At 43.2% G+C, this 16995-nt stretch overlaps 1 protein-coding gene across 2 annotated transcripts in view; it reads left to right on the forward strand.

Annotated features, from left to right (window-relative positions):
- Nucleotides 1-7216: 7216 nt before the first annotated feature.
- Nucleotides 7217-16995, forward strand: part of AKR1D1 (aldo-keto reductase family 1 member D1) — a gene marked incomplete at both ends in the record, with an annotated part of 41002 nt that continues 31223 nt past the window's right edge. For both annotated transcript variants that reach the window (XM_080701738.1, XM_080701739.1), the window contains 2 exons: nt 7217-7309; nt 15431-15598. In XM_080701738.1, the coding sequence (XP_080557864.1) occupies nt 7217-7309; nt 15431-15598 (261 nt within the window). The remainder of the gene's footprint in view (nt 7310-15430; nt 15599-16995) is intronic.

Here is a 16995-nt window from a genome sequence, read left to right on the forward strand (position 1 = left end):
ACTCTAGTCCAAATTCTGTAAACTTAAGCCACTTTATTAGTACAAAGATGGAAAGATATAAAGTAAAGCACTACATCACAGACAGAGAGTGACATAGTAGGATGACCTGAAAGGAAGTCACCAAAGATTTATGGATAGAGAGTATTTATATCAATAATCTTCTAACCAGACTAGATCTGCCCTTTTTCCGGGGCAAATCTTTTGATGTGGAGATTCCTTCCTGTAGACCCGCCCTGTCTCTGGCACTCCAAAATGTGCTAGTTGCTTATCGGGAGTCTGGGGTCTCTTGGAGGCTCCTGGTATTCCCCCACATCCTTGAGGAAGTTTACTTTTCTTAGAAATGTAAAAAGACCCTAGGCTTTTGGGCTTTTCTCTTTCGCTAATTACACGTGGGGCCTGGAAATCTGCAGCCCTCTCCTTGAAGCTCCTGGATTTTTTCTACCAAAGTTATTTTCAGATATATTTTGAAAATTGAAAGAAAGAAACTCTCCAAAGCACATAATGTACTTAAACATATCGAAGTCCACCACTAAGCCAAGTATGGGAAGGAGGGATGGGGAGGGAATGGGGTTGGGATTGGGTAGAGGCTAACTGGGCGATGTGTGCATGTGTGTCTACACAGATTTTTTACCCCATTATGATGTATGAATACAATGCACCAATTAAAAAAAATTTTAATAAATAAGTAACTAAAGATAATCTTACCAGACCAAAAAAAAAAAAAAGAAAGAAAAGAAAAGAAAAAGAAAATATTTCCCAATACTGGTACATTTTGACGCCTCTTCCCAGTACTAGTACAGTATCAATAACTCCATTTATTTCCAGTAAGAAAAGGTACCTCATATATAAATTCCCATCAATTTGATCAGATACATAATACATTAAAATTAATTTAAGAAACCTATAAAAGTTCAAGTCCCAGGTAAAATTGAATAAGGATACTGTATCCTGACTCTTCTATTGAACAGAGCTATAGAATTTGAAATAATGTATAAAAGAAAGTTGTTGTAGGACTGTGACAAGTAGCTTGTAGCTCATGGGTTGGGAAAAAAGTCCAGAACTCAAGTGTAATGCAGACAACCATAAATCACACACCACCGTATCAGCAACTCTGGGATAAGGCCTCTGGTTCTGACTTGAAGAGGAAAAAGTTATATTACTCAGAAAATATAAAACTGCCCCCACTTTTTGCCTTATTTTTCCTGTGCCCTGGTATCCAAACATCCAGTGGCTGGTATTGTGACAGGCTGAGGTAGCAGGGCCCATCAAGATTCAAACCACAGAAAGATCTTCCTGTCTCTTCAGTGGAGCTATGGTCTCAAAGGCTGCTGCTTTTTCCTGTCTTACTTTATGGCCCTAGGTTCAGATGTACTTGTAAAGTACATAGTAGTCAGAAGAATGAAAGCTTAAGCCTTCTATGTGGAGAACAAAGTCAAGAGTAATAGGGGAAAAAAAGATAATTGTGAGGGAGAAAGTGAATCCCACAAAGTTGTTTACAAATGACCTTGGTATCATTTCCAAAATGCCAATGCTTAGGCTGGGCGTGGTGGCTCAAGCTTATAATCCCCGCGCTTGGGAGGCTGAGACAGGAGGATCGCACAGGTTCGAAGCCAGCCTCAGCTACTGAGTGAGGCTCTCAGCAACTTAGTGAGACCCCGTTTCCAAATAAAGTATAAAATAGGTCTGGGAGTGTAGCCCGGAAGTAGAAAGCCCCTGGGTTCCATTCCACTCCCAGTACCACAAGAAAACAAAAACAAAAACAAATATGACAATGTTTGAGTTCAATTCTGTTCAGATTGCAAGCAATCTAAGACTCTAACACATGAACTAATAGAATGGCCAATCGGTCACAAGGTGGTGTACACACAGGACAGATCCAAAGATCACTGCAAATTCTGAAATCTAAACAGATAGTAATGCCAAAGTGCATAGAAAGCAGATAGGATCTTGCTTTCTAAAACAAAACAAAAATCAGCACTATTTAGTATTAAAACAGGACATGGAATCTTATGACATAATATTTTAAAGTCTTCATACACTTTAACTATAAATTGTAGGTAAACATCAAGAAAAATATAAATTTCTGTGGGGACAGCAATGCTAGGAAACACCAGCACCATATTACACATGGTGTACTTGCTTGACGATTACTTTAAATCAGATTTTACAAAGTACCTCAGTAAATAGTAACAGTCTTGAAGCCAGTATAAAAATAGGAAGTTTCTTCAAAGGAATAAAGCCTATTAGAAGTAATAAAATGGGGATTTTTAGAAATGAAAACCATAGCCGGGCGTGGTGGCGCACGCTTGTAATCCCCGCGCTTGGGAGGCAGAGACAGGAGGATCGCGCAGGTTCGAAGCCAGCCGCGCGCGCTGGCTTAGGAGACCCTGTTTCCAAATATAAAAAAATGTAAAAATAGGTCTGGGAGTGTAGCCCGGAGGTAGAAGGGCTTCCAGGAACCCCAGTACCACCACCACCAAAAAAAAAAAAAAAAAAAAGAAATGAAAAACATAGCAACTAAAATTAAAAACTCACTGGGGTGGGAAAAATAATTAATCCTATCAGATCTGTGGGTACTGATGAGAATTGTGTTATGTTTTGAATGGTGGGGGTTCTTTTTCTTATTCGACTAAGGTTTGTTGAATAGAGAAATTAAAATGAACAGGCAGCTCAGTGCAGTTTTAACAAATCTTTATTACAAAATCAGTAGGAAATAGAGAAGAGAAGGAAAAAGCATCATGCTGACCCGTGTGCTGGAGGGCCCGAAAATGGAACTCTGTCTCCTTTCGGGGACCCCAACTTTTAAATAGATTTTTGTATTGGATCTTTCTCATCAGCATTACCAGGGCAATGGGCTAGTTACTTACTTAGCCAGGTGGTGCCTCTTTGTCTCCAGACAGTGCATTTACTAAGTGCAAGGGTCAAGAATCTACCTGGCCCTTGTCTCTATTATACTGGGCAATATTAGTTGCTCATCAACAGGATGCTTTGAAGCCGCACACAATGTTTACCAGTTCCATGCCCAGGACAGATCCTAGGGGAGAGGAGGTAAACAGAGGCACCGGTTGTCTCTATTGTAGTTTTAGGGCTAAAGGTTTCAGTTGACTCTAAGGCTTTTACTATACGTTAATCATTAGAATGAAGGGCAAAGACAGAGAGGAACTCTGCATTGTAATAGCTGCAGTCCCCTCCCTGCCTGAGTGCCTGCACAGCACCTAGGCTCTGACTATATTTTACATTTTAGAAATTATCAAAGCAATTTTCCAACTGGCACATTAATACATTTTGATGCCTCTTCCCAGTACTGGTACAGATTGGGCCTCTATTGATTAATACCAAGAATTAATTGCTAATAATAAGAATAAGGTCTCATACTTAGGCAGCATACAAAATCCTTTTCTCTGTCTCTAAGCTGTCAGCCAAAAGCCTCAGCCAAGTTTGATCTTGGTCAGCTAAAAATTGACTGTTAGCCCCGCTGAATACTGAATGTTAAAAAACAGACACCTGAACTTAGAAAAAGAATTATATAGACTCTCAAAACAGTTTAGATTAAAGTTTAAAAAATGATAAAGCAAGCTATATTAATCCAATATTAATTATTAATAACACAAAGTAATTATAGACCTCAAACCTCCATATTTTAAAAGACTATATTCCTATATCTTTTTTATTATAAAACAAGTTTTCAACATAATAAGTAACTTCTAGCAGGTAGAGATAAGGAGATGCTGAGAACTCATCAAGGACATAGGTAGAAAATACATGCTTTAAACTTTAAAAATAAAAACAAAACCATGCATATATGCTTCCATCATTTTGTATTACATTAAGATGTATGACTACAATGCACCAATAACATTTTTTTAAAAAAAATATTTAAGAAAAAGAATAAAAAGAAACCAAAAACAAAGTGGGCTTCTACCATGCGACCCCCTGACCTTGCAAACCAAGTAACACATTTTGATCAATGATGTCAGACATGTCTGATGAACAAAGAAGGCCAATAGAAAAGGCTCACACACCAAAGATGACCGCAGGCCTGCACCTGTTTTGGGTGGGAAAAGATGACTACTGGATAAGCAGAGTAGGAGAAAGGAGACAACAAGTTCTTATAAAAAAATGTATGTGTTTGAAAACCTCAGTGTCTTTCTTTCAAGGCTCTCTACTACACCATGTAATGCTTTATTTGCTCTGATGCCCTTTCTACCTGTAATAATAAAACTTTGCTTGAGCTTGCAGTGGTGCAGTTCTGGCTATTTTTTTTCTAAATTAGTTAAGTACAAGAACCTACAACAACCTCCCAAACTGTAACAAGGTACCATAGTGCATACCAACATACACATTATAGGAGTGCCAGGAGAGAAGAAGAAAATAGTGAAAGAAATGATGACTAATTACTTTCTAAATTAGATGAAAATGATGAATCTACACATTTAAGAAGCTTTATGAAGTCTAAGAAGAATAAGCTCAAGAGATCCATACAGTCTGGTCAAACCCAGCCAGGTATCGTGGCACACACCTGTTATCCCAGTATTTGGGAGGCTAACACAAGAGGAACACAGTTTGAGAACCGCCTCAGCAATTAAGTGAGACCCGAAACAACTTAGTGAGAACTTGCTTCAAGATAAAAAGGGTTGGAGTTGTAGCTCAAAGTTAGAATGCCCCTGGGTTCAATCCCCAGTGCCAAATAAATACGTGTGTGTGTGTGTGTGTGTGTGTGTGTGTGTGTGTGTTTTCAAACTGTCAAAACTGGAAGACAAAGAATCTAGAAAGTACCAAAAGGAAAGTAACATCACATACAAAATATGCTCTATAAGATTAAGAACCAATTTTTCTTCAGGAACCATGGTAACATATTTACAGTGTACCATATTTAGAGTGCCAAAGGGCAAGAAATATCCACTAAAACTTTGTATCTGGCAATACAATCCATTACAAACAAAGGATAAATCAACAAACCTGGAGATATTTTTTAAGACAGTAGTAAACCTACTCTACAAAGAATGCTAAAAATTTTCCAGTTCAAAAGGATATCTGAAGCTACATGAAGAAATAAAGAATATCCCTGTGTCCCAGAGATGGTTCTCAAGCCTGAATGTGTGACTCAGCTCATAGTCTTCCCGCCCATTGCCCCTGCTCCTCCTTTTCCTCCAAGATCCTATTCATACCCAATTCTCCAAATAAAGCCTTTGTTTGATGGATGATAGCTCCTTCCATCCAGTCCAGGCCAGCATTTGAATAAAACTGATTTCTTTCCCACCAACTCTCATCTCTTAAGTATGAGTTTTTGGGCACCAAGCAGATGAACTTGGACACAGTACCACGTCGACGGGCATGCAGAATGCTAGAGCCACGGGGTTAGAGGAGCTTCCACCAAGATTTCAGAAGAAAGCCTAGGAGGCCAGGCAGTGTGTGGCAGAGGTGGGGGCTCCTTCAAAATGCCTTCAGCAGGGTACATTAAATTGTGAGAGTACAGCTGAGGTTGCAGTAGAGGCCCCAGGAAGTTAGAGAAGTCAGGAGCATGGATCCCCCACTAAGGAAAGCTGTAGCCTTGGAAAGTGGCCATGTGGGTTGTGCATGGCAAGACATGGGAGGACTGGCCATGCCTTCTGCAGATCACATCTCCCCTTGATGTTCCTGCCAGAGAGCTACAGGATTTCATGCTTTTCTGATGTTTTCAGTCTTGCTTTAGTCTGATTGCTCATTAGTTCCTTATACCTCCTGTTAGAATGGAAAATTTTACCCTGTGCCATTGGATTGTGGAAGCATATTGCTCATTCCATCATCCTTATTATTTTTTTTTTATTGTCATTGTCATTATTATTATTGTTGTTATTATTATTATTATTCACCAGAGGCTCACAGTTGAGTTTACCTTGAATCTCAGAGGAGACCTTGGACTATGACTTTTGAGTCATAGCTAGATTAGTTAAGATTTGGGGGACTTTGGTAATGTGAGGTGTACATACATCTGAGGAGCCCAGAGACAGAATGCTAAGCCTTCGAATGTCCCCCAAAGACTCACATGATAAAGTTTTGGTCTGGGCCAGGCATGGTGGCATACACCTATAATCCCAGTACTTAGGAGGCTAAGGCAAGAGGATCACAGGTTGGAGAACAGCCTCAGCAATTTAGTAAGACCCTATTTTAAAATTAAAAAAAAAATAGGACTTGGTATAGCTCAGAGGTAGAATGCCTCTGGGTTCAACCTCCAGGACAAGAAAAAAAGACTTGGTCTTTAGCTTGGTGCTATTGGAAGGTGGTGGAGCCTTTAGGAAGTGGGTGTAATAGAAGAAAGTCAGGTCATTAGGAATGTGCTCTTAAATGTGCTCTTGTTTGGACTCTAGCGCTGCCCTGTCCTTGCTTCCTGGATTCCTGGCTTTGAGTTAGACAGAACTCCTCCACTACAAGCTCCTGTTTGATGTACTGTGCTATCACCAGTCACAGGGGGCCAAGTAAACCTGGTCCAAAACCTCTGAAACTGCAAGTGAAAGTCAAGATTTCCTCCCTAAAAGCTAAATTATGTCAGCTATGTTAGAGAAAGGAGTCAACACATACCTGATAGTCACTTGGTAGCCATCTGGACCCTCAGATTGGCTGTTGTGGTCTCTCAGCACTTGTTTTTTGCAGCCCCTGAATTGTAGCCCCAACAAATAAATGTAGTGATAGAAGCAATTCAGGTAGTCTAGCGAGGCAATTCAGGAACCTAGAGAGTGCTTTCTTTTGGTGAAAGTTTAATATATGTATATGTAGGGGGAGAAAACATAGTGTATATGGAAACATCTTCTACTGGGGAACTTGGAGTGTATTGCTTACATATGAAGGGGGACTACTGTATTTAGAGATGGTGTTTTGGGATGCTAATTAGATTTATTATAGTTCAAGAAAATTTAAGATAGGACTAGTTTTCTTTTGCTTGTTCATTTTGTTTTTTTTAAGTCTCTTTTTTTTTTAGGAAACATAAGTATACATGGTTAATTATGTTAACCAATGCCATTGATAACGTTCAAGGACATTCCTGGTTAGGACATTTTAGGGCAACCTAAAAAAAAATGAGTTGAGAAATAGATTTGTTCATCTTTCCTCCCTCTCCTGACTCCTCCCCACAGCAATCCTTTACCCGATAAAAATTGAGCCTAGGACACTTTTCTAAAGAGATTCTACTGTGATCCTGAGAGTCACTCTTAGAAAACAGAAACCTCAGACTTTCTCCAAGATGAACCTCAGTGCTGCCAACCACCGAATACCTCTAAGTGATGGAAACAGCATTCCCATTATTGGACTTGGGACCTTCTCAGAACCTGAACATGTAAGCTTATCTCTGGGCAGACTTCTCTTCCTCTCTTTCTGCATTTTTAAATCCTTGCCTAAAGCACGATCTATCATTTATTTTGAGTAGATTGCATTGGTTTACTCTTTGTAATAGTGAAAGTAACTTTTGAGGAAGACTGTTTGCCACTGCTTAAACTCTATCAGTTCATGGTTAACTGACTTATTTTAGAGAATGAGATTTTTTTTTCTGCCTCCTTTCCTGATGTTCAGCCAAATGGTAATGACTGGAAAGAATTGAGAAATTTGTAAGTTTGTGTCTATGGAGATTTGTTTTTCCAAAGGTTATATTTAAAAGTTTTTAGTTAAGCTGGTTGTGGTGGTGCACGCTTATAATCTCAGTATTTGGGAGGCTGAGACAGGAGGATCTCAGGTTTGCAGCCGGCCTCAACTACTTAGTGAGGCCCTCTGCTACTTTGTGAGATCCCATTTCAAAATAAAGAATAAAAATAGGTCTGGGGGAATATAGCTCAAAAAAATAAAAGTTTTTAATTCAATATGACAAACTATTACTGAATTCCTGCCATTGGCTAACCACTATGGATATTTCAAATATAAAGAAAATGTGTCTCTGCTACTATGCAGACTAACAATGAAGGTAGGAATTCTGTCATTCTAGGACTGTGAACAGGATCTCTCTGAAAACAAAGAAAAGAGAATTCTCTTTGACCCAAAAGATGGAAATGGGTTTCCTTTAAAATACTGTGAAGTTTCCACTTAGAATAGTTCTTTCTTTGTTACAGTTAACATTTAATGTTGATTACAAAAATAAAGAGTGGCTGTTTCATTTTTCTGTTACTGTGACAAAAGACCTGAGATAATCACCTTGAAAGTAGGAAGGATTTTTTTCAAGCTCATAGTTCCAGAGATTTTAGTCTATGGTTGCTTCACCAAGTCACTTTGATCCTTGGCCAAGTAGGACATCATAGTGGGGAGCATGTAGCAGAGAAAAGATGTTCAACCTCATGGCCACTGGGAAGGACAGAGAGTGACCTGAGGGGACTGAGCTTCCTATATCCCCTTCAAGGGCATATCCCCAATGACCTTCCTCCCACCAAGCCCTACCTCCCCAAAGTTATATCACCTCCTAAAGAACCACAGGCTGGTGACCAACCCTTCAATACATGGCCTCTAAACCATAACATATGTGTAAAAGTGCTACTTAGTGATAATATATGAATGAACACTCCAAAGCTGTGCATAAATTAGCCAGGCAGAGAACAGAGTTGAGGCGTGACATTTGAGGAGGGGTGTTCTAGAGACATAATGATGTGTGACGTGTCCAGAGAAGGCCAAAGCCATATGGCTATAGCATGGACTCCATAGTGGAGGTTGGACCCGAAGATGTAAGTTGAGATGAGATCGCCAAGGACCTTGAATACCATGAAAAGATTTGGACTTCATTATAAATAGCTGAGAAAGTGTCTAAAGATTAAGGGCAGTGGGCTAGCATCACTGGGTCTGTGTTCTTGAAAGATAAGTCTGGTGGCAACATAAAGAATAAAAGGCAGAGGAAGAGAAATAAACTAAGAGTATGAAGCATGGTTAACACTTGTATCACAATCCTACATTCCACTCTGATTGTATATACTGCACAAACTATTTTTTTTATTAATGCAAAAAGAAGACGCTTTTGTGACAATTGTATGATGCCCTCTATGGCTATTTCCTCCTTTGCCTATTGACTCAGCATGATCTCATTCATAATCTTGGCTCCAACCACATATATGAAGAGGCTTCAAAATTCATCCTTTCTTTTTTTCTTTCTTTTTTTCTTTCTTCTGTTCTCTTTCTTTTTTTTAACTTATTTTTATTGGTGCATTGTAATCATACATCACATTGGAATACAAGACTTGAGAGGATAGACAAGCACACATCATCCAGTTAGCCCTCATCCACTCCCCATCCCATTCCCTCCCCCTCCCTCCATCCCATGCTTGTTTGGTGATTAACTTTGATAACATTTGTTTATGTACCTCCTGAGTTTTAAAGAGGTTCCATCCTCCCCTATCCCATACCCTCTGATTGGTCACCTTAATTGCTTCACTATAGGACCCTTTCTATAACTTGACCTCTTCCTGTTACCCCTTTCCCCCTAGCTACTGTTGATTAGGGAAAGCATCTGGTTTTCATTTTCTGTGATATTTCTCTGTGCATGCCACGTTGCAAGTACCGATCCCACATTGACGGCCCCAGTAGAGGCCTGGCTACCTGGTGGACTGATCCAGACCTCACTGGCTCAAGCGGCGGCCTTGCCTCATGGGAGGCCCTGATTCTGGCATCGCTGGCCCCTGCACTGGCCTAACCCCTCAGGTGGCTCTGATCCCGGCCTTGGTAGCCCCAGCACCGGCCTTGCCTCAAGGCAGGCTCCGTCCCAGCTTTGCTGACCCTGGCACCAGCCTAACCCCTCGACAGTCTCCTATCCTGGCCTCGGAGGCCCCAGCACCAGCCTTGCCTCATGGCAGGCTCCAATCCTGGCCTCGCTGGCCCCGGCCCTGGCCTAACCCCTCAGCAGGCTCTGATCCCGGCCTCGGAGGCCTCAGTAGCAGCCTAGCCTCAAGGCAGGCTCTGATGCCGGTCGCTTGCCCCAGCACCGGCCCACCCCTCAGTAGGCCCCAATCCCGGCCTCAGAGGCCCCAGCACTGGCCTTGCCTCAAGGCAGGCTTCGATGCCAGCCACTGGCCCCGGCACCAGCCTACCCCTCGGCAGGCTCCGATACCAGCCTCAGAGGCCCCAGCACTGGCCTTGCCTCAAGGCAGGATCCGCTCCCGGACTTGCTGGCTCCAGAATTGGCCTAAACCCTTGGCAGGCTCCGATCCCGGCCTCAGAGGCCCTGGCACTGGCCTTGCCTCATGGAAGGCTCTGATCCCGGCCTAGCTGGCCCCGGCACCAGCCTAACCCCTCAGCAGTCTCTGATCCCTCCTGGCCTCGGAGGCCTCAGTAGTGGCCTTGCCTCATGGCAGGCTCCAATGCTGGCTGCTGGCCCCGGCACTGGCCTAACCCCTTGGCAGGCTCCGATCCTGGCCTCAGAGGCCCCAGCACCGGCCTTGCCTCACTGCAGGCTACCATGCCAGCCGCTGGTCCCGGCACCAGCCTAACCACTCAGCAGGCTCTGATCCCAGCCTCGGAGGTCTCAGTAGCGGCCTTGCCTCAAGGCAGGCTCCAATGCTGGCCACTGGCCCCAGCACCGGCCTACCCTCTTGGCAGGCTCCGATCCCACCTCAGAGGCCCCAGCACCGGCCTTGCCTCACAGCAGGCTCTGATCCCAGCCTCGCTGGCCCTGGCACCGGCCTAACCCCTTGGCAGGCTTCGATCCCAGCCTTGGAGGCCCCAGCACCAGCCTTGCCTCATGGCAAGCTCCGATCCCAGCCTCACTGGTCCCGGCACCAGCCTAAACCCTCGGCAGGCTCTGATCCTGGCCTCAGAGGCCCCAGCACTGGCCTTGCCTCATGGCAGGCTCCGCTCCCACCCCAGCACCAGCCTAACCCATCAGCAGGCTCCAATCCCGGCCTCGGAGGCCCCAGCACTGGCCTTGCCTCATAGCAGGCTCCAATCCCAGCTTTGCTGTGCCCGTCGCTGGCCTCACCCCTTGGCAGGCTCCAATCTGAGCAACCTCTTAGCCCAGCAGGTTGTCCCACGTTCCCAAGGGTGCGTGGTGGTGGTAGCATTCTGCCTCTGGAGTTATTACTTCAAAAGTTCCAGGTGTAATGCATCAGATCTCTGCCTCCCCTGAGTAATGTCCACTGCCATTGCCACTGCCTCCACCATTTCAAATCTTTCCCAAGCTCTTTTTTCACTCTGAATATTGTCCAGTGTTCCTAAGCATGCACGATGGTAGCATTCAATGTTTGGTGTAATTTCTCCAAAAAAGAAGGTTGGTAGGATCATATTTCTGCCTCTCCTGAACATGTCTCCACCGCCATAACGGCGACTGCTTCCAACACCACCTTTCTCCTATGTCTCTGCTAAACTCTCTCCTTACAGATGGTGTCCAGGATTCTTAAGAATGTAGAGAAGAATCAGTCCTCCTTTGTGGGGAATTTTTCCAAAGTTCCAGTTCATTTGGATAAGTTTTGTCCGCATCTCCAGTATCCTGGCATCTGCCGTGGCCATCTTGACCCCTCTCCAATATTTTTCTTTTCCTTTTCCTTTTTCTTTTTCTTTTCCTTTTTTTTTTTTTAATAAGAGAAGACAGTATGTGTTGTTTGAGGAGGTTGTGGGATCAGGCACTCAGTAGCACTGCAGCCCGGGCCGGTTCTTCCGGGGGTTATGCATGCCCCGCGCGATCCCCGCCCGGGACCCAGGGTCCTGCGGCCTGGGCCCCGGTTCTTCTGGGAGTCTGGTGTGCCTCCTGCGACCCCGCCCGCGGCCCAGTGTCCTGCGACCCGGACCCTGGTTTCTCGGGGATCCAGTGTGCCCCACCTGACCCCCACTCGGGGACCAGGGCCTTGCGACCCAGGCCCTGTTTTCTCCGGAGGTCTGGTGTGCTCCACACGACTCCGCTCTGGGCCCAGAGTCCTGTGACCCGGGCCCCGGTTCTTCCAGGGGTCTGGCGTGCCCCGCGCGACCCCCACCCAGGGGCCAGGGCCTTGCAACCCAGGCCCGGGTTTCTCCAGAGGTCCGGCATGCCCCACACGACTCCGCCCTGGGCCCAGAGTCCTGCGACCTGGGCCCCAGTTCTTCCAGGGGTCCATTGTGCCCCCGCAATCCCCGCCCAGGGCCCAGAGTCCTGCGACCCAGGCCCTGGCTCTTCCAGGACCGGTGTGCCGGGCCCAGGTCGCCCTGGTTTCTCAGGGGGTCCAGCATGCTCTGCCTGATCCCCGCCCGGGGCCCAGGACCTTGGGACCTGGGACCTGCTTTATCCGGGGTTCCAGTGTGCTCCGCACGACCCCGTTTTCTTTCTATATCTTTTTTTTTTTTTCTTGTGGTATTGAGGATTGAACTCAAGGGCATTCTACCTCCAAGCTGTACTCCTAGTCCTTTTTAATTTTTGTTTTGTTAACAGGTCTCGCTAGGCTGCTGAGAGTCTTGTGAAGTTGGCTGAGGCTGATCTTGAACCCATAATCCTCTTGTCTCAGCCTCCCAAGTACTGGGATTATAGGCACACTACCAAGCATGGCCCCAACTCCATTCTTACTATTCTATTTGTTACATCTTCCTCACACATCTGTGTACTGGCTACAGCAGAGTCACCTGGAAGAGTTTTTGAAAATACAGATTCTTAGACTCACCCTAACTGTACTAAATCTAAACCTCTAGAGGTAAAGCCTCAGAATCTGCATTTAGCCAGCTCCTACGGTGATTCTGATGTAAAAGCAGGTTTGTCCTCCACTTTTCACAACACCTCTAACTCAACAAGATACAGTTAATACTCACCGTGTCCTCTTTCCCAAAGAATATCTCTAGCAAGTGATTGAACTCCCAGGTACCCAAGCCAAAGAGAATACATGTCTTTGTCCAGCCCCATCCTCATCTCCTTTGTTCTCCACACCACACCAGATGACTGCTGGTTCTTTGCTCATTTTCCCAATTCACACCTCCCTCTAGCTGTCCACTCTCACTGCCACAGTTCAGGCTCTTAGCTCTCTTTGGGATGTCCTTCCAGTTGTGTTCTCTTCTGATTAATCATCTGGATTGAGACCATCAGAATCTTTCTATCACTCAAACTCAGTCATGTCATACCTCCACTTAATTATTTCCATGGCTTCCCATAGATTTTAGGGTAGCATTGACATTCTGTATCTGCTTACATGGAGCTGGTATGGTTTTGCTGAGTTCAGCCCCACAGCATCACCACCCTTCTTCCACCTCCCCTACACATAAAGCACTACCTGTATTCCCTAACAACCTCATTATGACTTTGAACATAATGCCTTCTATCTGCTTGTCTTTGAATTTGCTCATTTGTCTAATTTTGACTATCTCTTCTTTTTTTCTGGTAGTGAGGGTTGAACCTCAGAGCCTTCTACCTCCAAGTTACACCCCCAGCCCCTTTTATTTTTTATTTTAAAAAGGCATCTCACTAGGTTGCCGAGAGTCTCGCTAAATTCCTGAAGTTGGTTTTGAGCTTGCTAACCTCCCGTCTCCACCTCCCAAATACTGGAATTACCGGTGCATGCCACCACACCCAGATAATGTCCACTAACTTTTTAAGTCTCAAAATAAATGGATCTTGTCATAGAAACCCATCACCAGCCACCACCCTGACACCTTCTCTGTGCTTCCATCACCTCTTGTGCTTGGCTCTAGGGTATCACTTGTCATATTTCATCACAATCATCATTTCTTCACAGTCTTTCTCACTGCATGTTCAACCAACTGAGGATAGACAATACTGGGTAGTGGGGAATTGCATTTTTCCTAAACATGTATAGACATACTAAGGGATGACTGTGCCTGAGTCTGAATAATCCACAAAGAACAAAAATTTATTTCCTCAAAGTTCTGGAGGCTGGGAGGTCCAAAATCATGTTGTAGGCAAGTTGGGGCCCAGTTCTCATATTTCAAGATGGTGCACTGAGTGGTATATACTTCAGAAGAAGGAAGGCTATTCCTAACATGGCAAAAAAGCAACCGTGGAACAAACCAATTCCCATAAGCCTTTTTTCTTTTTTCTTTCTTTCTTTTTAAAAAGATTTTGGTGGTACTTGAGGTGGAACCTAGGGTCCTTCTCTAAGCTATATACCCAGGCCTATTTTATGTTTTATTTGGAAACAGTGTCTTGCTAAGTTGCTGAAAGTCTCACTAAGTCTCTGAGGCTGGCTCTAAATCTGCAATCCTCCTATCTCAACCTCCCAAATACTGGGATTATAGGCATGTGTCACCACACCCAGCTCTCTACAATCTCTTATTCATGAGCATTAAATGGAACATATGTGCTTTATTAGACCCCACTGTCCAAACTGTTGCATTGGGAATTAAGTTACAATAAGAATTTTGGAGAAGATGCAAACATTCAAGCCATAGCAAATAAATAATTTTGCCTCAAACATTATTTTCCAGGTCTTAATTTTTCTTTTGTCCTGACAATGCTCAGTGGAGAGAATAGTCTTGTTTTTCTCACTTCGTTTAAATTAATAAGATGAACAAAGTTTTGACTACCAAATTTTGCAAAAAAAGATATCTTGAAAAATCTGAAGTGTCCCTCAGTAATCCTTATTCCCCACTTTTATTGAGGTATAATTGACCTGCAATAAACCACACATTTTTAAAGTATATTATTTGATGAGTGATACCACACACACACACACACACACACACACACACACACACTTGTGAAAGCATTGCCACAATCAGGATAATGAACATTTCAGACAGGTGCTGAGAGACATGCCTATAATCCCAGTGACTCAGGAAGCTGAGGCAAGAGGATCCCATGTTCAAAGCCAGCTTGGACAACTTAGCAAGACCCTGTCTCAAAATTTAAAAAATAAATAAAAAAGGCTGGGGATGTATCTCAGCAATAGAGTACCCCTGGGTTCAATCCCCAGCATCCCCCCAAAAAGATAATGAACATTTCCATCAGTTTTAGAAAACTTCCCCAAGCCATTGTAAAATATTTTTCCCACCCATGTACCTCCTTATTGATCTGTGTCTATCAAATAGGATCATAAAGTATTCCTTTGTATCTGTCCTGTTTTGTCAAAATAGCATAACTCTTTTGAGATCCACCCATGTTATATGTAACAGTAGCTTATTCCTTTTTTGTTAGACAGTAGTCTTCCATTCTGTAGACATACTTCAATTTATGTTACCCAAACATTTTTATTTATAATCTAGTCTTCTTCAATCAACTTGTTTGCTTCTATAACAAAACTTTCATAAAATCTCCTGTCCTTGGTAATATTGATCAAATCCCATTTCTGAAGTCACAAAGCTGAATGCAGACCCAGAGTGTATGTAGTATCAGCTGAGGGAGGGATGGCCTCTGGGGTGTCAAATTCTTCTATCTCCAGACACAGTCTTTCAATCATGACATTGTACAATTGGGAATTCTTGTGTTAGTTATAAAACTATGTATGTGCAAAATGTCCTGATTAATGATGGCTAAACTAAAGAGCCATTTCTCTTTCCCACAACCCTAACCTTCTTATGATTTTAGACCTCCAAGGGAGACTGTAAAGCATCAGTGAGGATGGCCATTGACATAGGGTACCGACACATTGATGGGGCCAAAGTCTACCAAAATGAGCATGAAGTGGGGGAAGCCATCCAAGAGAAGATAGCAGAAGGAAAGATAAAGAGGAAGGATATCTTCTACTGTGGAAAGGTAAGAGCTTGCTTCCCCCCTCATCTCCTTTTATTTGTGTGGTACTGTGGATGGAATCCAGGGGCATTTTACCTTCAGGCTATAACCCCATACCTACACTCTCTCTCTCGCTCTCTCTCTCTCTCTCTCTCTCTATATATATATATATATATATATATATAGAGAGAGAGAGAGAGAGAGAGAGAGATAGATAGATATATAGATATATAGATATATATGATATATGATATATATGATATAGATATACAGATGGATATAGATAGGTATAGATATAGATATAGATATAGATATAGATATAGTATGGTCTCTCTAAATTGCTGAGAGCCTCACTAAGTAGCTGAGGCTTGTTTTGAACCTGTGAGATCCTCCTGTCTCAGCCTCACAAGTACTGGGATTTCAAGTTTGTGCCACCATGCCCGGCTTCCCTATCTCCTTGTATAATAAAGATGTTTATTCTATCTGCCAAAGAATGTTGGACTCAGCAAGAGGAGGAGACCTCTTTGTCCTTTCTCAACTGCCAGATTCTCAGTCTTGCCCAACAATTAGGAGACTAATTAGCTCTCTAAAAGTTAGAGCAGAGCTCTTTCTTTATAGATTGGCATTGAATTCAGACAACTTAATATAAACCAAGCCAAATCTACAAAGCAGAAAATTTGGGGCTGGGGTAAAACATTTGACCAGCATGCATGAAGCCCTGGTTTTGAACCCCAGAATGAATGTATGATAGCATACACACACACACACACACACACACACACACACACACACCAGAAAAATTAGTGACAGGAAGGATGGAGGTGATTCATATTATAAAACATTTGCCAAAGATTTTCTTTTTTAAAAAAAAGCATACACTCTTTATCCACATATCACTATTTTTGAAATTGAGATATAATTCACCTACCACAAAGTCACTGCTTTAAATGACCACTTTTTTAGTTGTGCAATTATTACCTAACTCCAGAACCTTTTCTATCATTCCAAAAAGAAACTCCATGCCCATTGGTAGTCACTTCTCACATATCCCTCTTGCCTCATCACTGGTAACTGCAGCTCTGCTCATGCCTCTGTAGCTGTCCTCTTCTAGACATTCCAGAGATTCAATCATATCACATGAGTATGTTGTGTCTAACTTCTTTTCCTCAGTATGATGTTTCCAGAGCTCACACATGTGAAGCTGAAAATGTGCAAACCTTATGACCTAACAATTTCTCCCCAATATATATTACAGACACCTTTTGTCTTCTATGACTAGTTTCACTTGTGAGGATGTCCAGAGCACCACTGATGTGATAGCTCACAATTAGCAACGACCCAAAGGCCCATCCACAATAGAATGGCCAAAATTATTGTCAGATAGTCAAGCTCAGCACGTAAATAATGGTGAAGAAAGAACA

Source organism: Muscardinus avellanarius, assembly GCF_963383645.1.
Source record: "Muscardinus avellanarius genome assembly, chromosome: 9".
In the NCBI taxonomy this organism is placed as follows: Eukaryota; Metazoa; Chordata; class Mammalia; order Rodentia; family Gliridae; genus Muscardinus; species Muscardinus avellanarius.